General features: G+C 36.9%; 1 protein-coding gene across 1 annotated transcript in view; it reads left to right on the top strand.

The window, feature by feature from the left end:
- LOC102856623 overlaps positions 1 to 24,891 on the top strand; it is a 587,398-nt gene that overhangs the window by 30,234 nt on the left and 532,273 nt on the right. The window contains exon 4 of the mRNA XM_006891623.1: positions 4,480 to 4,566. Coding sequence (XP_006891685.1) covers positions 4,480 to 4,566 — 87 coding nt within the window. The remainder of the gene's footprint in view (positions 1 to 4,479; positions 4,567 to 24,891) is intronic.

Here is a 24,891-nt window from a genome sequence, read left to right as displayed (position 1 = left end):
CTAAAAACAACAAAAACAGGGTTTTTTTTCTTTTCAGAGTTATTATTATTATTATTATTATTATTATTACTATTATTATTTTTGTGTGTGTAGCATCAAATCAGATCTGACAGGTACAGGAGGAGATTGTCCCTCCTTCTTCAGTAGAGCATCTGGTGGATTCGAACCATGTACCTCCGGTATTGCAGTGCAGTTTCTTGCCACCAGGCTACCAGAGCTTGCCCAAAACAGGTTTTTTTAAGGAAGTTTTGCTACTAATCCAAAGGTCATATCTTTCTTGTAGTTTTAATTTACCAAGTACTCCATGAGAGAAAGCAGAGTAACCTGTGTGAGTTACAGCCTCTGCAATCCAATGGAGGGTCAGCTATGATTGATTCAGACTCAGTGAAAATGAGTTGAGAGAGGATTTGGATTAGATGTTCACCCTCTATGTTGAAATCCAGTTCAACTTTGCCCCTTTCTTCTACCAGACTATGTGTGTTTCTAAACTGTTCTGAGGACAGGTGTCATAGTTATTGTTGTTATGTGCCGTCGAGTCGCTTGTGACTCATAGCAACCCTATGTACAAGAGCCCTAAACCCTACTCTATTCTGTGCCAACCTCACTGTCTCCTACATACCTACTCCCACCACCCCAATCACTGAATCAATCTCATCGAGAGTCATCCTCTCCTGCACTGTCCCTCCATTCTCCCAACCGTGACGTCCCCGTCGAAGGACTTGTCTGTCTTTGCAACATGTCCAGAGTATGTCAGAAGAAGCTTTAGAATGCTTGACTCCAAGGAACAGTCTGGCTTCACCCTGTCCAGGACAAACCCGTTTGTTCTCCTAGTAGTCCATGGTATATTCAACACTCTTCTCCAGCACCACAGCTCAAAGACATCAATCCTTTTTCTATCATCCCTAGTCACTGTCCAGCTCTCCAATGCATAGCACACAGTTTTGAAGACTGTAGCCCAGATCGGGCATACCTTAGTCTCTCCAGCCTGATATCATTGTTGTTCAATACTTTGGAGCGATCCCTGACAGCTGATTTTCCCAAAGCAATTCGTCTCTTGATTTCCTGGTTGCTGTGTCATAGACCATTAAAAAAAATTCAGGCATATTATTTTATTCTAGAAGGTAGGAAAAGTAGGGGAGGATTTAAAATAAGAGAACAGAACAGTGAAAAAGAAAGGAGAAAGGGCATCTTTTATAAAGATGGTAACTGGTGGGTCCTAATTTTAAACAAGAAAGGACATCTGTACAGAAGAATTCAGGTGTTAGAATAGATTTCCAAGAAATGGTTCTTTAGTCTTGGATTCAGACAATTTGAGCAGCTCAATGTGCCAACCACTATTCTCCCCACTGGAGAGGCTATAGTCAATAAAAGGATAATGTGCTTGTTTTGATGGAATTTACAATGTAGTGAAGGAGACACATAATACAAGGTATACTACAGTATGCACAAAACATACAGTACAATGTATTATATAACATAAAATAAATTCTAAAAAAAACCCTTATGAGTCATGTAGATAATGTACTATGTAACACATTGTAAGATATAGTTTAGGGACATTTAAGAAGAATACATGTTCAGAATATCAGTGGAATACCTCTTTTTTCCCTAATCGGACATGATTCTGTAGTTGTAAAGGGATATGTTCTACATTCTAGTATACAAAATATGAAAGAATTCTCTCAGGAAGTGACATTGCTAATTTATATGTGTTCATAAACTCATACTGAACATTGGAGGGACAGTTTATACAGATTAAAAAACAGTACTTAGAATTTTAAGAGAGACTATCTCTGAGTATCCTGGAAAGGTAGAGATTGAAAGAGAAGAAGACCCTCAAAGAGATGGATTGACACAGAGACTGCAACAATGAATTTGAGCATGTCAGAGACTGTGAGGATAAACAGAATCAGGCTAGGTGTCTGTCTGTTGTTCATAAGGATTGTTATGATTTGTGGCCAACTCAAAACTGTAAACATCTTTATGTTGGAATCCCTGAATGGTACAAATGGTTCAAGGACCTGACTGCTAACTGGTGGCCTAGTGGGTAAGGAGTTGCAATGGTAACACAAAGGTACAAATCTACCAGTTGCTCCCAAGGGAGAAAGATGGACATTTCTCCTATTGTTACATACAGCCTCTAAGACCCTACTGGTGTCTCAGCTATAAATCAGTCCTGATCTGACACCAATGAATTTGAGTTAATGAGCTAAAAAAAAGGCTTGAGGTTCTAATCCCTTTAGAGGTGCCTCAGGAGAAAGACTTGGAGATTTACTTTAAAAAAAAAAGTCAGTCCCTGAAAACCCTTTAGAACAGTTCTACCCTAACACACGTATGGTCACTATGAGTTGACAATTGGCGATTGATAATGGCATCTCCCAGCTGTGTGCTGAAACACACAGCCTGAGGGAAGATTTTTCCAGTCTGAAAAGGTTCCCCATACCCAGGCTTCCTGCACATCACCAAATACTATGCAGCACTGAGAAACAATTAACTCTTAAAACATTGCACAATATGGGTGACCCTGGTAGACAAAATGCCAAGTGAAATGTCTCAGTCCAAAAGGATAAATACTGCATAACACCACAATTATAAAGTAAGACTGACATGGGGAGTTAGGCAAAATTAGGAAAAGAGTGGATAAATAATGAACACTGCATTGGAACTAATGAAGGAAAGAGCTGTTTAAAAGGAATATGTATCTAAAAGCATTATACGTATGACAACACTTCAGGATAAAAGGTGCATTGCAAAGTAGGCAAGGGAGAGAGAAGGGAGAAGGCTGGAAGAAACTGTGCAAACCAATGAATGAATATTAAAAAAATAAGTTAACTAGAAGAAGGAGAAGGGAGGAAAATGTGCAACAATGAATGAATAAAAATCCAACTTTTCTGTAAACTTTTATACTTTTATTAAAATCACAATTTAAAAATATTTCCAGACTTTTGGTTAAAAATATTTTAACATTGTTTTATTCTCCACAGTCTTGATAATTTGGATATTGTTTAATAATAAGAAAACGAACCTTACCATCTGAAGAAAAGCTTTGTATTGGATTTGAAGAGTTTCTAGAATATTTGCTTAGTACTTGCTGACTCTGCTCTGGCACTTTCAAAAGGGAATAAACTACCGTTTTTGCTTCAACACAGGTGAATTATTTTGTTAGCATATCAAAGAGTCTACTTTGTATATTTCATTGTTTATGATGGAGGGGAAAAATAAGAAAAACCAAAACAATTACAGTGAATGAGGTAGAATGGCTGTGTTATTGCAGTACATAAGACTTTGATTACATACTGCCAAGATTCATACCAGCCTAGTAGTTGTTGACAGATAAAGTAACAAAAATGAAACTCATTTATTTTTTCTTTATTGAGACCTCAAGGTAAAGCAGATTTTCAGTTCTTGTACTTACTACATTGATAGAACAGAGACTGACAGCAAAAATGTGCCAGTCCAGGAAATATAAATTAAACCTAGGTTCATATCAAAATTTCATTTAGCCTTGGAAAAGGAGCTGCTGTTTGAATTATTTTTGATCCTAAAACAAATAGCGTGGAGTATCGCAGTCTACCTGGTTTTTGTTAACCCTTCTCTGTAAGCGTTACTTTCAAAGCAATTGTTTTTTTAAGTTCAAAATGTTCTATTTCTACCCCCATGTTTTAGGCAACTTAAATTATCATCAGAGTAAGTTATATTTTTTCTGGATGAAAATTACTAATAACAGACATATACACTTAAGTGTGCTGAAAATATGAAACTCGATTTGGAAAATTGGTAGCAGGCCTTTTTCTCTGTTGTAAAGCCCTACTTGATGTTATAGTATAGTATCAAGATAAAAAGAGAGTAAGTTATAAGTGGAATGAGAATTTTTTGTTTCTATTGTTCTGATTTTTTATGTGTATTGAATAAAATTTCTACATAAAGTGTTTGCATCTTGCCTTCACTTCACCTAAGCTAACATAGTCAGAAAGACCAGCAACAAGGCTACTCTTTCTTCTTTTCATTTAATTCCCAACAGAGAACTATTTTTACATTTCCTCATTATTAAGACACCACTAGGTGACCCACAGAATTCTAGAATTAAAAAACATGATACGCTTACTGAAATACAAATAAGGAAACTGCGTCATGAATTAATTCTAAATATTTTCATAATTCAACTATATACATTTCTTGAGTATATCTGTAACAAAATTTGTCTTAAGTTTTTATTATTTTTCTGAAGCCTGTATTTGATAATTTTCTCATTAATTTTTAGCAACAGAAAGATAGTGTGAATTTGTTTCTTGAATTGCCTTTTCTGACCTTTCACTGGATGATAATTACCAAAAAAGGGAGGTTTGGAAGACTTATAAAAAAATTAAGCTTATAAAGTAGCTGAAATGGCCCTTCTGTGCTGGTGTCGATTTCAAAATTAACATTTTGGTTCATGTGCTTCTAATAATCACTGACCCTTCCTTCATGTACTTTCCACAGGAAATGAATACAGCAGAAATTACTTTGACCCACTGATGGAAGAGGAAATAAACCCAAGGCAGTGTGGGATGGAGGTCAGCAGAGAGGGTGAGCTAGAATTAAGTATGTAATTTTTGTGTCAGAATATTCCTTTCCATTCATGAAAATGAGGTGACAAAGATCACACATGCAGTTCCATTTAGGTTTTACAGCTTACAATTTAAATGGTAAGTTTTAACCACTAACAACATGATGGACAGTGAAGGTAAATTTTGATCAAGGACGGCGAGCTGCTCAAATGAACAGAGGAGGACTCTGCTTTCATGTGATGCTCCTGTAAGCAGTTAGGACCATTATAAGGCCCATGATTTGTGGATGAGGAAAACCATCACAAATGCATCCCTTGCCTTTGTTTTAAAATGAACATTCTTCTAGAAAATGTTTACCCTTTTGTAATTGAGTTCTTTCCATTGAATGAGGGAGCTCTGGTGGCCTAGTGGCTAGACGCTGCATGAAACAAACCCCTGCATTTGGGACTAGGAAAGTGTGGTTTAATAATTTCCTCTTGCATATTCCTTAAATGAGTAGTAGCTGTTGTTGTTGTGTTGTTATGTACTGTCTAGGCGCTTATGATCCTTACATAGCAACCCTATGTACAACAGCCCTGAACCCTGCTCTATCCTGTGCCAACTTTACTGTCTCTGACACCCCTACCCTCGGTACCTCAGTCACTGAGTCAATCCATCTCATTGAGAGTCTTCCTCTCTTGCATTGTCTCTCCACTCTCCCAAGCATGGTGTTCCTCTCCAAGGACTGGTCACTCCTTGCAACATGTCCAAAGTGTGTCAGACGAAGCTTCCGAATCTTTGCCTCCAATGAGCAGCCTGGTTTCCCCTCTGTAGGACAAACAATTGTAGTTATTATACCAAAATTCCAAATTGCTCCTTACAAGGTATATGTTTTACAGTTTACTGAACATTCTACATCTTACAAAGTCTAAAGACGAGATGACAAGAGGGATGACTGCTACTCAGAGTCTTTTGCTATCCAGAAGATAATTTTCCATTATTAGACTTCAGTCATTTCTTTTTCTTTTTTTTTAAATAACAAACAAGAGAGTGAGATGAATTTTTACAAATAAAAGGTCAGAGTAAATAAAAGTGCAGAGATTATTTCACAAATGTGTTCTCCATTGACTAAACTAATTTTTATATAGTGTAGAGTCTACAAGTATCAGCTAAAGACTTACACAGAAGGTAATGTAAGGGCTATGAAACTAGAAAATTGTCAACCTTTTTATTTGTTCAAAAATATCAGAGGCACATTTATTGTAGTAACTGGGATCTTTAGTTCCCCTAAAGGTTATAGAAACAACCTCAGAGATTGCATGACAAAATTTTTAAGGACAAGTGACTTATTAACTGCAACTATCTTCAAGAAAATAAGTGGCAAGTATACACGTGGAGTTTACTGAATAGAATACACAGTAATCACATTGACTACGTATATGGAAAGATATGACAGAAAATTAAATATCATTAGTCAAAGCGATCAGCCAGGAAATTAAAAAAAAAACACCAGAAAAACAACAAACAAGAAACAGAAAAACACAAGAATTTGCATTAGGAAAATCTGCTGTCAGGCACCTCCTCAGAGTACTGGAGAACATTGATGTCAGTCTACAGACTAAGGGGCACCTGATCTAGACAATCTTTGAATTTACTGCTATGTATTAGAGAGCTGGACAATCACTAAGGATGACAGAAGAAGAATTGATACCTTTGAGTTGGGTGCTAAAGAATTGTATTGAATATACCATTGACTAATAAGAAGCAAACAGGTTGGTCCTAGAGAAGGTGCCAGGCTGTTCTTTAGAAGCATGGATTTTGAAGCTCCATCTAACATACTTTGGGCATGTTACAAGGAGGGACTAATCCTCATAGAGGGACATCATGCTTGGAAGGTTAGAGGGACAGCATAAGAATAGAAGACAGTGGCTGAGATGGCTTGACTGAATGACTGACCTCATACAGGTAGGTGTGTCAGAGGCCATGAAATTGGCTCAGGATAGAGCACAGTTCAGAGCTGTTGTACACAGGGTTGTTATGAGTCAGAGTCTACTTGATGGTACATAACAACAACAGTCAAAGCAAAGCCAGAGCTGAAAGCAAAACAGACTATCAGTTGCTTATATGAAAGCTCAAGGTGAAGATGAAAATAACAAAAACAACTTCAGGGGGCCAAAATACAACCTTGAGTATATCGCACTTGACTATCTCAAGAAGAGATCCAACACCTTGAACACTAATGAGGAAGACCAGACAAATTGTGTACCAGCATCAAGGACACCATGCACAAAGAAAGCAAAAGGTCACTGAAAAGAAAGGAGAGACCAAATGGATGTTAAAATGCACTTTGATACTTGATTTTGAATGTAATAGCTAACATGAATGGAAAAGTTGATGGAGTTAAAGAGGGGAAATAAGAATTAAATAAAACATTTCAAAGGACAATGGAAGAAGACAAAGGAGAGAACTATAACAAAATGTGGAAAGACCAGGAGTTACAAAACCATTATAGAAGAACATGTTCAATATTTCTCAATTTTAAAGAAATTGCCAGAAATTCAAGTCAGGTTCAGAAGTGGAATAAGAGCAATCATTGCAAATGTGAGATGAATCTTGGCTAAAAATGAAGAATCCCAGAAAGAGGTTTAGCTATGATTTATTGAGTATAAAAAACATTCAATTGTGTGGATCACAATGAATTATTAATAGCTTTGAGAAGAACAGGAGTTCCAGAGCACTTAATTGTGCTCATCTGGAACCTGTATATAGACCAAGAGATAAACATTCAAGCAGAGCAAGAAGATACTGCATGGTTGGAACACAGAATAGTAATGTGATTAGTTATTATATACTTTCACCATGTTTACTCAGACTGTAAGCTGAGAAAATGATATGCGAAGACAGACTACAGGAAACACAGCTCCATGATTGGATGAAGACTCATGTATAGCCTAAGATGGGCAGGTTACACAACCTTGCATGCTGGAAGTTAAGAAGACTTAAATAATTACTGATGAAAATCAAACACTAAAGTTACAATGTGCATCACTCCTTTCTCTAAAGCAATAATCTTGCATCCAATCCATTTGTAACAAAAGATATTTTTATTGTGACATATCCAATATAAAAAATAATTCATGGAAAGTTGACTGCAAGTGATAAAGCTGTGAGTAGGCTAAAGTCCAAAGAAGTACAATTTTCTGGTACTTTTAGGGAGCTCTTGTGGTGTAGTCTAAAGGGAGCTGTGTTGCCACTTTTTCTGGTGGTTCAAATCTATTGACTGCTCTATGATAGAGAGATAGACAAACTACTCCTGTGCCATTAACCAATTCAGAAAACCAATGGAGAGTTAGCTGTTATTTAGTTCCAACTCAACAGCAGTGAGTTTGAGTTGATAGATTATGAATAATGAATAATGATCTTTAACTGTCCCCTTAACAATCATTGGAACATGCACTTTTGATTATTTACATACTCTGAAATTTAGACAATGAATAAGGATGACAGAAGAATTGAGGGATTTGAATTGTCATAGTGGATAAAAGTACTCAATGTCCCATGTTCTAACAAATGCACAAGCAAGTCTATCTTGGAGTAAGCACAACTAGGGAACTCAACTAGGGAACTCCTTAGAGGCAAAGTTGTTGACATTTCATCTTACATACTTTGTGCATATTATCAGGAGCGACCAGTCCTTAGGACTGCAGGGAAATGTGGAAGGTCAGAGAAAGAGGAGAAGAATCTCAATATTATGGTTGACACAGTGACTGTAGCAAAGGGCTCTTTATAAGAGGTGTCGAGGATGGCACAGTATAGGACAAGATTCACATCTATTCTCCATAGTGTCACTATGAGTTGTAGTGGACTCAAAGGAATCTAACAATACTGAGGTTAGTTAATTTTTATTTTTGTAAAGACCGCTCTGAAATATGAAAAAGTAGCCTTTCTCTTTACCCAAGTATTTTGGCTCTGGGATTTTATGATTGTTCTATTTCTTATTATGTAGGCTATTTGGGGTGTTTGATAGATCTTCAGCTCAAATCTTAAGAATGTTATTCTTTTTTATTTTTAAGAATGTTATTCTTTAGAATACATATTCATTATCTCTCTTCTAACTTGTTGGCTCTCCAGAGCACTCATTTCTGTGTTTTAATGTAGTCTTTTCAGAGTTTGAATGATTCCACATATCCTGTGAAACTAGTTTTTCGTCTGACTTATTGTGAATTCACCCTTCATTAACCTCAACATAAAGAAAACAAAAATCTTCACAGCTGGACAAATAGGCAACACTAAGTTAAACAGTAGTGATAAGACTTAGGTTAGTATGAATTTACTTTTATTTGGATCTCAATCAATACTCACAGAACTATCAGTCAAGAGATAAAATATACGCTGGGCAAGTCTGTTTCAAATAACCTCTCGCAAATATTAAGTAATAAAGATATTAACTTTAAGACTAAACTTCACCTGACCCAAGCCATTTTCAAACACCTTATATGCAAGGAAAACTTGGACAATGAATAAAGAAGAACAAACCAAATTTGATGTCTTTGAGTTATGATTATGTTGGTGAAGAATCTTGTCTAACTGTAGACAATAAGAAAAATGAACAATCTGTTTTGGGAAAAGTGTTGGCAGAATACCCCTCAGAGGTAAGGGTGGACAGACTTGTCCTAGGTACTTCAGATATTCTATTATTAGGTACCATACCTGGAAAAAGATATCAACAACAAAAGTATCAACCGGAAAAAAGAAAACCTCCAAGATTGTCAGAAACAGACAATGCAGCAATGGGCTCAAAGAATTGCGAGGCTGTCACAGACCCAACAAGGCAGTGTTTTATTCTGTTGTACACAGGGTTATTTGTTATGAGTCAAAAGCCATTATTGGGAATGTATAAAAAAAGAATGTTGATGCATACAGATCTTTGCTATAGTCATCTCTCCTAATTCTGTTTATCCCCTGCTTGTCTCTTTGTTTTAGCATCCTAAATGTGTGGTCATTTATTTTTATTATATGTATATTTTTGTTTGTGTGACTCTCATTATGCTCAGCCAGGATTATCACATCTTTATATCAAGAGTTTTATTATATCTGTAAAGACTCATTCAACTCTGCATCTGCTATTGCTTAATGTAACTTGCAGATAAGATTTGTTTATGAGCCAAATAGATGCTTTATATGTTTTGAAGCTGGTTCTACTAAGAGGAAGAAAAATCCAGGCAGTGCTGGACCCAACATTCATGCTTCTCGAATACATATTTATAAAATGTCTTCTAAGAAGGCTCTCCTCCTTTCTGTGAGTGCTGAGTTCTATGAGGTCTGCTTTGGCTCTAGCATGAAAATAAGAGTTCTCAGTCAATTTACACTAAAAACCAAAACAAAACAAAACAACCCACAAAACACAAAAAACCCCACACAAGAGCCACACATACACAAACTTTCTGCAGAATGGGATTGTCAAAATGCACTACATTCATAGGTCTAAAACATTTGGCTTGCTTTAGCAGTCTAAATTTCTGTTTCATCAGTTCTGAACCATGAGTTTCCTTTTATTTGTTACAATGGATTTATAATCTAACACTAATATACAAAGATCTCAGATATGGATGGAGTAGAGGATCTAGAGTTTTCAGGAGAAAATTTGGAGAAAAGGATGCCAGAATTCTCAGTGAGAGTACTTTCTGGTAGCTCAGAAACACTTTGTATAACCTCCTGTTGATGTTTTTGAAATGTGTCACTGACCTGAATTCAGAGTAATATTTAGCATTGACCTACCAATGGAGTGCAAAGTGGTGAGTACTAGAAATTCAATAGCCATATTGAAGTCACCACTCACTACCACTTAGTTGATTCCTGTACTGAAATTCTAGAGACACAATAGAAAAGAGTTGAACTGCCTTTTATGTTTTCCAAGACTATAAATATTTACAAAAGCAGACTGCTTTGTTTTTCTCTTGCTGAACAGCTAATGGATTTGAATTGCCAACCTTTCTTTTAGTAACTCAAAGCTTAATGCACCACACCTGCAAAGCTACCAATATAGCCACAGTCTAATTATTTGCCTCCTATGGGACAGGAGACATGGCAGGCACATTTATGTGTGTTCTGGTGCTAAGACTGTGGTGACTGGCCAACTTGGTATGCTTTGTGTTTGGTTTACTTAGTGGTGAGAGATCTAGCAAAACAAACCTTTAAATGTTCCAGAGCCATGTGTTTTTGAAAGTATCTCAACTTTTTCTCTTTATGTACACACACACACACACACAAACGTTATTCTATCCTGTGGAGTCACCTCTGATGACTCTTACTGAAGCTATGTACAATAGCTCTGAACCCTGCCCTATCCCGAGCCAGTCTCACTGTCTCTAACAAGTATAGATACAGAGAAAGCATTATTACTTAGTCAACATAAAGAAGCATTGTCTAGCCCTGTGTCTCTCTTATTATCTCTGATGTCTTGTGGCTATTATGCCAATCTACCTCACTGAGGGTCTCTTTCAACTCCACTGGCGCTTTACTTTGGCAAATAAAATGTCTTCCTGTGTCTTTTCTTTTCAGATGATAAATTGAAAGAAAGTTAGTCTGATAGTATTCTATTGTGATTTATAAAATTTCACTGGCTGATTTCTAGACATGAATCACTTGGTTTTTCTTCTTAGACTTTCTTAGTTTGGAAGCTCTTTTGGAACCCACGCACCATGGGTGACAACTTCAGTATTTAAAGTACCAGTGAAATAGCCACTGGCATCACAGAACATGAAAACTAATCTAAAAAAAAATCCATTGCCTTTGGGTCAGAACCGATTCATAACTGACCTTCAAGTGGGTTTTTATAGGCTGTAAAATTTACAAGAGGAGATCTTTCTCCCATTTTTCTTACATAGAGCTTCTAATAAACTACGTCATCAGAGAACCGTACAAACCACTGTAATATCACAAATGAGAAAATTGTGGAGATGTATGTATGTGAATTATAGTGTTGCCAAGGAGTATTGAATATACAATGGACCACCAAAGGATCAAACAAATTTGTGTTGTTTTTGTTGATTGCCATCAAGTCTAGCATTACTCATAGTGTCTCTATGAACAAAAGACCTATAAAAAGACCATAACTATCATCATTTCTCCAAGTTCATAAAGTTTACAGAGACATGTGGTTTAGGAAATGGATGATACTCCTGCTTCCAAAACTGTTTTATAACTGGGAACGCAACCAAAAAATGTCCACAATGGGAAACCATTCTGGTGTTTGATACTCAAATGGTAAAAGGTTCAGCATCATAGCAAACCCAGATTAATTCATGTTGGGGGAATGTTGGGGAGGACGGGAGGGCCTCTGGCCAGGACAGATTGCCTAAGCTTCAGATAAGTGCAAGCCTCCCAACGGCCTTTAATACAGGATAGAGAAAGCTCTCCTGTGTTTGACTGTACCGGCTTGAGAAAGCTCACCACCTGGGAAGATGTTGCTGCGTCTGTTGAGCTGAGAGTAGTCTGCATGAGGCTGAGGTTCTCCTATCCAAACCACATCACCCACGTCTGAAAGCCCACCCTATCCTGTCTTCCTGTTTACCTGTTCTTATATAAGTGCGCTGCAGCCCCCAATAAAGTTGAGCTGGATTGACTCTCTGAACAGCTCCTGGTGTGGTGTGTCTCCATGGTGCTTATCCTCATCAAGATATCGCTGTTCGTTGCTGGTAAACAAATAGTGACAAATTCATACAGCACATTGACAAAGAGTAATGTGCTAAGTGGAGAAGTGTTCCTCCAGATATAACAACACTAGTCTCATTTAGCAGTGGTTATGTGTCGTCAAGTCAAAAACATCTCAGAGTAAGCTTTGCACAAAAGACCTGAACTCTGTTCTATAACTAACACCATTTCTCTACATTTTTAGAGTTTAGAGAGTTTGTAGAGTTTTCAGAGGCATCTAGTTTAGGAATTGGATGTCACTCCTGCTTCCCAGCACGAATCAATCTGGAAGCTCATCCAACCATTGTAGGTAATGGGTAACCTTTATGGTATATGACATTACTATGGAAGAGTGTTCAGCATCACAGCAACTCCATGTTGTCCAGTACAGCAAATAAACAAGTGATTGCTGTGTTTTTAAAGAATATTTATTCTAAAATTAATAAATTTGGCCCAAGAGCCTTTGGCCTGAGGGACCTGAGAGATTTTAAAACCATACCTTCCCGCAGGCCTCCACTCATTGTGAAAGGCTTAAGGACCACCCACTTTTGGCACAGGGAAGGGAAAGAGTAATAACAAACATCAAACATAACCCAAAAAAACTTCCCTTATGTGAACGCCATCAAGTCGAGCCTGCCATTGAGATTCCAGCTAGGAGCCAATTCCTGGAGTGGAGATGTATGTGAATTATAGTGCTGTCAAGGAATACTGAAAATATGATGGACTGCCAAAGGAACAAAAAAAATCTATACTTGAAAAAAAAAAGTATAGCCAAATTGTTTCTTAGAATCCCAAACTCTAAGACTTCAACTTACATATTTGGGGCCTGTTGTCAGGAGTGGCCAGTCCTTGGAAAGATGTATTCTGCTTTTAAATTTGGAGGACCAACAAAGGAGAACAAAGCCCTCAATTAGATGGATTGACACAGTGACTACAATAATGGGCTTAAGTGCAGTGAAGACTGAAGATTGTGTAGGGTCAGACAAGATTTTCATCCGTTGCATGTAAAGTTTCTGTGAGTCAGAAGTTAACAATAAAAAAAACACATTTGTGTGTGTGTGTATAAATATATGCACATACACATGTTCATACACACATACATTATATATATAGCCATTTCTAAGTTATGAATGTACAGCTTTAAGTCCTTTAATTCTGGGTTCTGAGCTGGTTCGGCATTGACAACTAATAGAGACAAGAATATATCAGAATATTTACAATTTGGGTGACTTGTCATGCAAACTGGTATGGAGAAATTATAGGTCACAGACCTGGAGTGGAAAACTCTGAAAAGGCTTAGTGAGTTATTTCTGACACATGAACATAGAGCAATGGCAGGAATTACAATGTCCTTGCTTATTTAAAGTATTATATTTACTGCCATCTTTGAACAAAGAAGCAATGTTTTTGTTGTACAGCTATGGTGTTTTGCAAATTTGTTCTCATTTTGAAATCATTGAACCAATCCCTATTCATGACAAAATCTTCTTCACAATTGTCTTCACTTACTTCACATATAGTTTTTAAAAATAAGACTTCAAGTCTTATCTTGCCTGAAACTAAAGCTAAGTAAAAATTATATAAACTGTTTCTGACTGACCTACAAATTAGACAATAGAGTAAGGAACAGCTCATTTATCACACAGAGACTGTATGCATGTGCATGTGTGTGTGTGTGTGGTGATGGTGGTGGTGAGCTCTGGTGGCTTAATGGAAAGGATTTGTGTTGCCAGTCTAAAAGCACATGATTGGAACCAACAAGCTACTCTATATGATAAGGCTGGACAATCTCTTCCCATACAATTTACACTTTCTAAAAATTTATTGGAGAGTCAGCTATGATTTGGTCCTAACTTAGTAGAACATAACAACAAAGCAGCTATTATATGTAGATCTAAAGTAGGTCAGGGGAAATAAAAAAAAAAGAAGAACTTGCTCGATATATCTCAAGTAGAAAGAGCTGAAAACCAAATTCAAGCCTTGAGTTGCAATACTAAAGGATGCAGTGGGTAAAATCATGAATCATCTAGAAAGTATCAAAAGAAAATGAAAGGAATGCAGAGTCACTCTACTAAAATGAATTGTGTAATATGGAACCATTTCAGGAAGTAGCATATAAAGAAATAATGTTAACAAGGGAAGAAATCCAAACTGCACTGATGCAACTGACAAAAAGAATAAGGCTCCAGCAATTGATATCAATTGACACATTTCAATCAACAGATGCAGCTGTGGATATACTTACCAATCTTTGCCTAGAAATTTGAAGAGATTTGATCAGGTCAACTGACTAGAAGATATTTGTTCCCATTTCAAAGAAGACGTATCCAATAGAATGTAGGAATTGGCAAAAAAAAATTGATATCACATGCAAGTTGAATCTTTCTGAAGATTATTAAAAAATCTGTATAGTCTCCATATTTATTAAATAGCTATAACAGTACATCAACAGAAAATTGTCAGAAATTCAAGCTGAATTTATAAGAGTCCATGACACCATGATATCAGTGCTAATGTCAAATGGATCTTGACTGAAATCAGAGAATGCCAGGAGAACACCTATTTGTATTTTATTGACTACGCAAAGGTATTTCACTGCTGAACATAACAAATTATTGCCTAACACTCAGAATAGTGTGAATCCTAGAGCACTGGTGTGCTCATATGAAATCTGTTCCTAAACCAAGAATTTGTCCAAACAGAGCTGGGAAGCACAGCATAGTTTAAAATCAAGAAAGGCGTATGTTAGGGCTGTATCCTTTCTCCATTCAATCTGTATGCTGAGGATATCATTCAAGGAGCCAGACTTAATAAAGAAGAATGTCATCAAGATCTGAGGAAGACTCATCAACAACCTTTCTTCTTGCAGAACGTAGGACTTTAAATGCTTACTACAGAAGATCAAACACTAATGCCTTCAATATGAATTATATGGAAGAGATCTATATTTGTTCCCATTCCAAAGAAAGGTGACCCAACAGAGTGTGGAAACTATAGAACAGTATCATTGATTTCACATGCAAGCAAGATTCTGCTGAAGATTATTCAAAAATGACTGGAACAGCACATCAGCAGAGAACTGCCAGAAGTCCAGGCTGGGTCTAGAAGGGGTCGTGGTACAGGCCATGGTCTTTGCAGTCACTTGTTATGCGTCAGAGAGCTGGACAATGCCCAGGGAGGATAGAAGGAGAAATGATGCTTTTGAGCTTTGGTGTTGGAGAAGAGTGCTGAGGGTACCATGGACTGCTAAGAAAACAAAGATTCATCCTGGAGACAGTTAAACTGGGCTGCTGCTCCTTGGAGGCAAGGATTCTGAAACTTCACCTGACATACTTTGGTCATGTTGTAAGGAAGGACCGGTCCTTGGAGAAGGACATCATGCTTGGGAGGGTGGAGGGCAGGCGCAGGAGTGGAAGGCCCTCTGGGAGGTGGATTGATTTGATGACTGGGACAATCGGGATGAGTGTGTCGTAAACAATGAGATTGACAAAGGACAGAGCAGAGTTTAGGGCCGTCGTTCATAGGGTGGCTGAGAGTTGCAAGCGACTCGACAGCACATAACAACAACAACATCAAGAAAACAAAAGTCAAACCACTGGCCCCTTAGGAAATATCATGATGATGTTTTGTTGATGTTGAGATGTCATTAAATCATGATAAACGGTGTAAAGATTGAATCCAACAATTTCATCTTACTTGGATTCATAATCAACACCCTTTTTACCAGCAGGCAAGAAATCAAAAGACATATTGCATTGGGAAAGGCTAGTGTCAGAAACTTCTTCAGAGTGTTAAGAAGCAATGACTTCAGTTTAAAGACCAAGTCACCTGATTCAAGCCCTGTTTCTAATCATTTGGCATACATCTGAAAGCTAGACAATGACTAAGAAGGTGAGAAGAATCAGACTTTGAGTTGTGGTCTTGGAGAAGAGTACGAATATCCCATGGACTACCAAAAGAATAAGTAAGTCCTAGTGAAAGTACAAGGGTGTACCTTACAGGCAAGGAAAGTGAAATTTTATCTCATGTACTTTGGGAATGAAGTTAGAGACAAGGATGTTAAAGGCAAAAATGATGAAACTTGGTCTCAAATACTTTGGGCGTTATCTTATTCCTTGAAATAACCCATTGTGCTTGAAAAGGTAGAGGGTCAATGAAGAGACGAAGACTCTCAAGGAAATTGTTTGACACAGTGACGGCAGCAATAGGCTCAAGAATTTCAGAGATGATGAGAATGGCCCAGAATAAGTTAGGATTCAGATCCTTTGCTTATAAGGTTGCTATAAGTTGTAATCAACTCGATGATACACAGGATAATAAAAAGATATAAATATATGTGCAAATATATATTTGTAAATATATGTACATCTATCTATTATTTATCTATCTATCATCTATCTATCTATCTATCTATCTATCTATCTATCTATCTATCTATCTATCCTTTATCTTTATCTTACTGTCATCCAGTAAGTTCTAATTCTTGACGATCCTCTATTGGGTTTCTGAGGCTGCCAATCTAGTAAAAAAATATGATATAGAGGTTGTACTAATGAAAAACAAGGGAGCTCTTATGACCTAGTTGCAAAAAGCTGTGCTTCAATCTCACAGTCATGGGTTTGTATCCAACAGCTACTCCACAGGAGAAGGATGGACCATCTTCTCCCATGAGATTCACTGCCTCTGACAGCCTGCCAGAGGGTCAGCTATGTGTCAGCTCCTACTTGATGGTACACCATAACAATATCAATGGAAGACATTCATTATTTCTATAAAGTGCTTATATATTGTATGTGTTGACAAACTATAATGGTTTGTTCTGGAATGATTCTAGTGCAATAGATGTCACAACCCATCAAATGGGAGATTCTTTTTATTGGAAAAGCAGCCCAATATGTACACTCTGCAATATACATTATAAATCATCCTTCCAATGATCATTGATTTGCAAAGGTAGGAATTTTTTGCCTCCAAAGTAAGACAGCATATTGAGTAGATATTATGTCTATTATCCATTATTACTGCATAGTTATTATGATTAATGTTTATTTTTGTAATTAAACTTGCATATCTACAAATTAACAGAAGAGAAAGTCACCATAAATATGTTCTTTTAGCAACTCTACAAGGTGATGATGGAATTCTCCATAATCAGTTAATGAAATGCTTTGATCAGAGTGGACAAAGAGAGCCCCAAGGAAAGAAACTTATTATTTTCAATCTTTAATCTTAATTTTAGTGATAAAATAATTGGTACGAATTCTTGCAAATGCTCACTTGTCTATTCTAAATAAAATCATTCCCTGATGATCCCTATGTGTTTGGAAGATTGCAAATATTTAAATTTTACCTGAGTTTTGGAGGAAAAATAGTTATAACTCAGATTCTTATAATTAAATAGACCTTAAAAATTCAAACTCTTTGCTATTGAGTCACAATAGACTCAGTTGACCCTGCAATTGGTATCAGAAGCTGTAAATCAGAGGGAAGGTGATTGCTCATCTTCCTCTTCTGGTGCTGCTGGTGGATTCAGAACCCCAGAGAAATGCCACCTTTGAGTTAGCAGGACAATTGCCTACAGATTTATACCATCTGAGTTCAAAGAATCTTAAAAAACAGAATTTCAGTATCACATTTGTGCTCACTACTTTATGAGGCTATGTGTTATTCCTCTTAGAAACTGTATCTTAGCTTTAAAATAACTGCTGTCAATGGGATACAGGACAGGTAGCATTGTTATTTATTCACCATACTGATGAATGTTAGACTAAGTAATTTTTTATATACAAAGACTAAGAATTTCAAGACAATAATATAAAAAAATAAATTTTCCATTTATATATTAAGAGTTGTTATCTATCTCTCTATCTCTATCATCTCTATGTCTATCTCTATATCTATATCATCTATACCTTCATCTCTATCTCTATATCATCTATATCTATCTATATCATCATCATCTATCTCTATATATATACCACATACCCACAATATATATATATATATATACTCACATATACCCACAAAAGCTAGAACCTGTATAAGATGGGCACTCATCAGAGGAAGAAAATTCAATTACTTTATACTAACAAGAGCAGTAGCATAGTGGTAACTACTCAGTCAAAGGCCTAGAATAATAAGGCAGTCTTGTTGAAGTTCCAGTTCTCACAAGTTTCATTGTATTTGATTAAATAGGGACTGGTTTTGTTAAGGGTTTTTGGTGTGTGTGCTCAGTCATTCACTATCAAGCTATTAATTTTTCACCATGGTTTAGGAACTCATTTATTTATGAAGATAAAATGATGAAGGTGGTGAAACTTTCTAATAGTTTTTGTTGCCATTGAATCTGTAAGCTTCACCATTTTTTAACTGTTACTTTTGCTGAAAGCTTTTTTTTTTTTTTTAGCCTTTCTTATCCATTTCTGGCAAATGGATTATGCTGTTACATGGCAAATGGACTCATGCTGTTACATGTTAGGCACACTAAGTGCTTATTTTTTACATGTAAAATATACAAAATGGAGTATATCAACAGAGTGAGTGCTCTAAGTTATCTTTACTGTAGAGACAGCAGTGGTTTAGTAATAGAATTATCCAAATCCATGTGGTAGTAGTGGATTTAATTCCCATCCAGTGCACATTATGTGCCATCATTATACATCTGTTCGCAAATTTCTCCGCTTGTGAGATTTATCTGTTGCTATGTTGTTGAACCGTTTCCAACTAAGGTAGACTAGGAGGAAAAGCCTAGAGGTCTACTTCAGATGATGTGACCTCCAGCTGATGATGGAGATGATGCAGAAGCAGGAAGCATTTCCTTTCATCATATGTGGGACTCTAGGACCCCACAGCAACTAATAACATAATTTTATTGTCAAGAAAAGCTGATATGCACATTTCTGGGTTATTAAAGATAATGACAAGTGTGATGAGAATATTAATAATGGCTAAATACTTATTTTGGAAGGAGGAGTGGAATTCAATTCCTAAATAACATGCTTCCAGAAACTTTATGTACTTTGATAAATGTCGATAGTTGTAGGGGGGCTTCTGGCCTTTTGTTCATAGAGTCACTGTGAGTGGTGCTCAATTTGAAGGCTATCAACAACACAACACAGCCCAACACAACACAGCAAATAATGAGTGTTCCCTATGTGTCTGGTAGTGTTCTGGACATTATTTTAATATCATAGCAATTCTTAAGATTAAGCAAGCCATTTCTTTTCTTTTTCTTCCCACTAACAGAAAAATAGTCAGATTGAACAACTTTTCCTTGGTGTTCTTCCTCCTTACCTTTGTGCCATCAATTTCTAAAACTTTTTACTTTATAAACATAGGAAAGCTGTTTCTCAATAGTTGTTTCAACTATTTATCTATTTATTTATCTATTGTGTCCTATTATTTTGACACTTATTTGCACCTGGAATCTCTTTAAAGGTGGCACCTATTGTTAGTAGCAATTGAGTCAGCTCCTCCCTTTAGTGGCTCTATTGTACCAGAGAACAAGATATTTCCCATCATCGGCAGGCTTTATCCCATTGTTGTAGCACTGTGTGTTTTGAGTGCCTTCCAACACACAAAGCTTATTTTCCAGCTTGTGTCATAGGATAATATTTTCTTATAGTCAATAGGGCTTTCAGGGAGCTCTGGTGGCTTAATGGTAAAGAGCTGTGTTGCTAACCCAAAAACATGTGGTTTGAATCCACTAGTTGGTTGATGGTAGAAAAATTAATGATCTCTCTTCTCTTGTGATATATAGCCTCTGAATATCCACTGGAGGCTCAGATATGATTTAATTCTGTCTCAACTGTATACAACAACAACACAGTATTTTCATTGGCAGACTTTTAGATCACTGGTTCTTCACTCCTTATGTGTATTAATTTAGGAACTAAAGTAGCACCTAGTAAGTCTTAAAAATTATTCATGAGCTTATAAAATGGTCATAGAATTAACAGAAGAACTTATGACTCGTGTAAGATGAATCAGTGAATCCGTGAGCAAAGAAAAATGTCCGCTCTAGACCTCTAGACCTTATGGCTTGGTATCTTTTCCAGATCCCCATCTTATCTCCCTTCTGCGAAAAAGCTGTTCTTCCTACGGTCTTGATAAAATTCTAACATGGCAGGCAAGGAGAAGTTATATTTCATTTCCCAGTTTGCTTTAGAGATGGAAAAAAGAGGGGTTTATTTTATATTTACAGCATGCATCTGGCCAGATGAATAGATTCATTTTGTAGATGATACTGTTTTCAGATGGCATAGAGTGAAGTAAAATACACACGCCATTTATATAAATGCTGGCATCTTTATGCAAACAAACAAGACAGCCCAGACAGAGTGCTTCTGTGTGTGCAAAGTTCAACCACTGTTCTCAGGGATCCTAACCTGGGAAAATGAACCAAAGAGCTCTGGCTTCTTCTAAACCTATTCATCTCTCAAGTGGGTTTCAGCAGCAGCCAGTAAGTGGTAAGATGTGGATAGAAACACCATGTAATATTAACGTGGAGAAGCAGGCGCCACACTTCAGGAAATATTTAGTAAGTGGGAAAAAAGGTTTTCATGTACAGCTGCATGTTTTGCTCACTCTGTACACATTATGAGATCAAGACAGGACGGTCTATTTCTTTTCTCTTAAAACTTCCCCCCAGGTTTTAGTGAGGTTCCCCCTCCCTGGTATATTACATAGAAAATAATTTAACAGATTGTTGTTATTGTTTACCACACATAGCTGACAATTACGGAATTGGAGATTGTGGAAAAACAAAAATAAACTTTGTTTGTTTTTTAAAAAGCACCTTTATTTTTAGAAGTAGTGAGCCTACCCTGTTCTCAACTGTATTCTCACTTCAAAGACAAAATGGAATTTCATGTCATCTCTTTCTCTTGAACAGGTGAGAATGTCCAGGAGGGCACTGTGGATTATGAAATGACAGCAGGTTCCAGCAAAAATCATGAGCTCTGGAAAGAGGCTGAAGAAGCCATCTCATTTCATAAGGAGGAGTTCGAGAGAGATGCTTGGAAAGATATGATCCTGTTGAGCAGTGCTCCATTAGAACAGGTTAAGAATGCAAGATCTTTTCTTTCTCCCTCCTCTCTCTTTTAATTTTATTTTTATATGTTTTTTAATGTGTTGTATAAATATTTTAAGATAGAATTTCATTATTTACTTTTCTTCTACTAATTTCTGTCAAGTTGGAACAATTCATAGCTGGGGTTTCTGAGGCTGTCAACCACACAGGAGGTAATTTCCCTCGGAAGAGCTGATGAATTTGAAGCACCTGCCTTTGGAAGAGCAGTGCAACTCCTTATCCACTGAGCCACTGCAGCTCCCTTATTTATTTTTAGAATCATAAGAATATAGATACTCTGGTGGCTTAGTATTAAAGAGTTGTGCTGCTAACACAAAGTTATGTGGTTTGAATCCATCAGCTGCTCCACAGGAGAAAGAAAGACAGTATTTTATGGGATTTTACTATCTCTGAAAACCTGTTGGAGAGTCATCTATGAGTCAAAACCCACTAGAGGTTCTGACTCAAAGGTACATCACCACTACCACAGCATTACATAATATTTTAAAATATTTTAGGGATCTAAATTAAGTTGTAGAGGTTTTTTTCTCTCTTTTCAGTGTAACATATTGAAATGTTCCCTCCATACATTGTGTATTAACATGTGCACCTTTGTCTAGATCATAGGAGTTACTTCCTTTCTTTTTCATCATATATTTTGCAATGCATAATTTATAGTTCTTCTCATCATCAATCCTGGCCTTTCCACTATTTAGCCTTTTACTTCATCTGGTTTTCTTTTGTGTGAAAGTGTTAATTTCTAGAATTTGATGAAATATCTACCTGAAACCAGCACAAACTTACTTGGATAAAGTGAAGAAATATGAAACTACTAAGACCTGCTTGTAAGAGCATGAATATTTTAGTGTTTATGAGGTTCCTATTTAGGAAACTTAACATACATGTGTTAACCACAGTGACTACAGGCACATAAGAGTTTTTTAGGGTGTCATGTTTTCAGGGATTTGTTGTTGTTGTTGTTATGTGCCGTCGAGTCGCCTGCGACTCATAGCGACCCTATGTACAACAGCCCTATACTCCAGTCTGTCCTGTGCCAATCACACTGTGTCTGACACTCCCATCCCAATTATCCCAGTCACTGAATACATCTCAAAATTTCTATTAATGTATAATATGACATTATGTGCTCATATAATGTAAAAAAAAGAAAATGTGTTTCTTTTACTGAGTCATATTATAAATTCAAATGAAATTAAGGGAATTCTAAATGGCAAAAATTGAGTATGTGCCTGTGAAAGGTAAACTAAATTAGGATGAAGATGAAAAAAAAATCTGATGAAAAAGACTGTTGCCAGTTGATATATTTTATAAAAAATAAGTAAGTAATAGGTCACCATGGATCATCCAGATATCATGGATTTAGTACTTCTCCCCAAAATGTGTATTTACGTGACTGGGGCATGATTCCCAGCATTTCAGTTGTGATGATGGAATGTGGAAGCTATGAAATTACTCTCCATGATCTGATAGGACAATTAATTCTAAGGGAATTTAACTAATATATAAAACTCCTATTCCTGTCATAAGTCCCATCTGATATGAGAGGAATTAACCTGGGGTGTGTGGCCTGTGGGTAGAAAGGGGGAGAACCTTACTATTTTCAAATCCTTGTGCATCAAATACTTTATTCAACAGAGTGAAAATATTCACAGATTGAAAAAAAAACTGACAACGACATTTCAGAAAGATCTTGTAACTACAATTTACAGAATGCTATAGAGCCTCTATAAGGAAAGATGCTGACAACCCAAAAAAATGTGCAAAAAACATGAAAAGACTCTTTACAAGGTGGACAATATGATGGTCAAGAATACATGAGGGAATGTTCAAAATCAAAAGCAATCAATGAGATACAAATCAAAACAACAATGAGATACTATTTAACCCCAGTAGCAGTAGCAAAGTTTAACAACATAGCAAACAATAAATGTTAGAGAGGATGCAGAGATATTGGAACACTAATGTACCGCTGGTGGGATTATAAAATGGTATAACTACTTATAGAAGGCAGTTAAGAGTTTCCTCAAAAGCTGAACACAGAAATCCCATATGAGCCATTTGTTCCAAGGAAATCAGAACTGAGACATGAATGGAAATATTTATTGTTGTTGTTGTTGATTGCCTTCAAGTTGACAGTGACATTTCAGAAATCTCTTGTAACTACAATTTACAGAATGCTATAGAGCCTCTATAAGGAAATATACTGACAACCAAAAAAAATGTGGCCTGAACCCCTCTACAATTACCAACATTTATCAAAGTTCATAGAGTTTCCGGAGACATGTTATTTATTTAGGAAATGGATGCCACTCCAAAACCTATGTTAATAGCAGCATTATCCATAATAGCAAGAAAATGGAAATGGCACAAATGTCCATCAACATCCAAGTGAGTTGAGATATTGCAGCGTATTTACCCAATGGAATGCTATGCAGCATTAAGGAACAACTATTTCATAAACACTATATAACATAGGAGAGTCTAGAGAACATTATACTGAGTGAAATAACTCAGTCACATATGGACAGACACTGCATAACTATTGTGAAAAGAGGACAACAGCAAGATGTGTATAAATGTTCAAAAGGAGAAGAGTAAAACAAGGGGACAGAAAAAAAGAGAAGGGGGAAATGACTAGGACAGTAGAGTTAATGGGAAAGAGAGATGGAATGAAAAAAAGGTTCAGTGGGACATGAAAAGACAGGGTGATAACAGGAATAGAACAATGATAATTGTTGTTGTTGTTATGTGCCATCGAGTCTCTTGCAACTCATAGTGACCCTATGTACAATAGCCCTAAACTCTGCTCTATACTGTGCCAATCGCACTGCCTCTGACACACCTATCCTGATTAACCCAGTCACTGAATCAATCCACCTCATAGAGGGTCTTCCCCTCCAACACCATCCCTTCACCCTGCTAAGCATGATGTCACTCTCCAATTACCTGTCCCTCCTTACAACATGTCCAAAGTATGTCAGACAAAGCCCCAGAATACTTGCCTCCAAGAAGCAGCCTGGTTTAACCCTCTCCAGGGTAAATCTGTTTGTTTTCTTGGTAATCTATGGTATATTGAATACTCTTCTCCAGCACCACAGCTCAAAAGCATCAATTCTCCTTCTATCCTCCCTAGTCATTGTCCAACTCTCTGATGCATAACAAGTGATTGCAAAGACCATGGCCTGTATCAGGCACACCTTAGTCTCCAGAGTGGCACCATTGCTCTTCAGTACCCTAGAGAAGTCCCTAACAGCAGACTTTCCTATAGCAATACGTTTTTTGATTTCCTGGCTGCTGGTGCCAAGAGTGTTGACTGTGGAGCCAAGCAAACTAAAGCTGTGAAGAATCTCAATCTCTTCGCCATCCATCCTGATGCTGCCAATTGGTCCAGCGCTGAGAATCTGTCTTATTGACATTGAGCCTCAGTCCATACTGAAGGCTGAAGTCCTTTTCCCTCTGCAGCAAGTGCATCAGATCCTCCTAAGTTTCAGCAAACAGGATTGTGTCATCCTTCTCCTCATAGAGCCCAGCCTCTCGGCTAATCTGTTCTGCATGCAGGTTGAAAAGGTATGCAGATAGGAC

This window comes from Elephantulus edwardii, unplaced genomic scaffold (genome assembly GCF_000299155.1).
Source record: "Elephantulus edwardii isolate Elephantulus edwardi_28Jun2011 unplaced genomic scaffold, EleEdw1.0 scaffold00101, whole genome shotgun sequence".
Classification (NCBI taxonomy): domain Eukaryota; kingdom Metazoa; phylum Chordata; class Mammalia; order Macroscelidea; family Macroscelididae; genus Elephantulus; species Elephantulus edwardii.
Note: the sequence above shows the minus strand (reverse complement) of the source record. Positions and strands in the feature narration are given on the sequence as shown.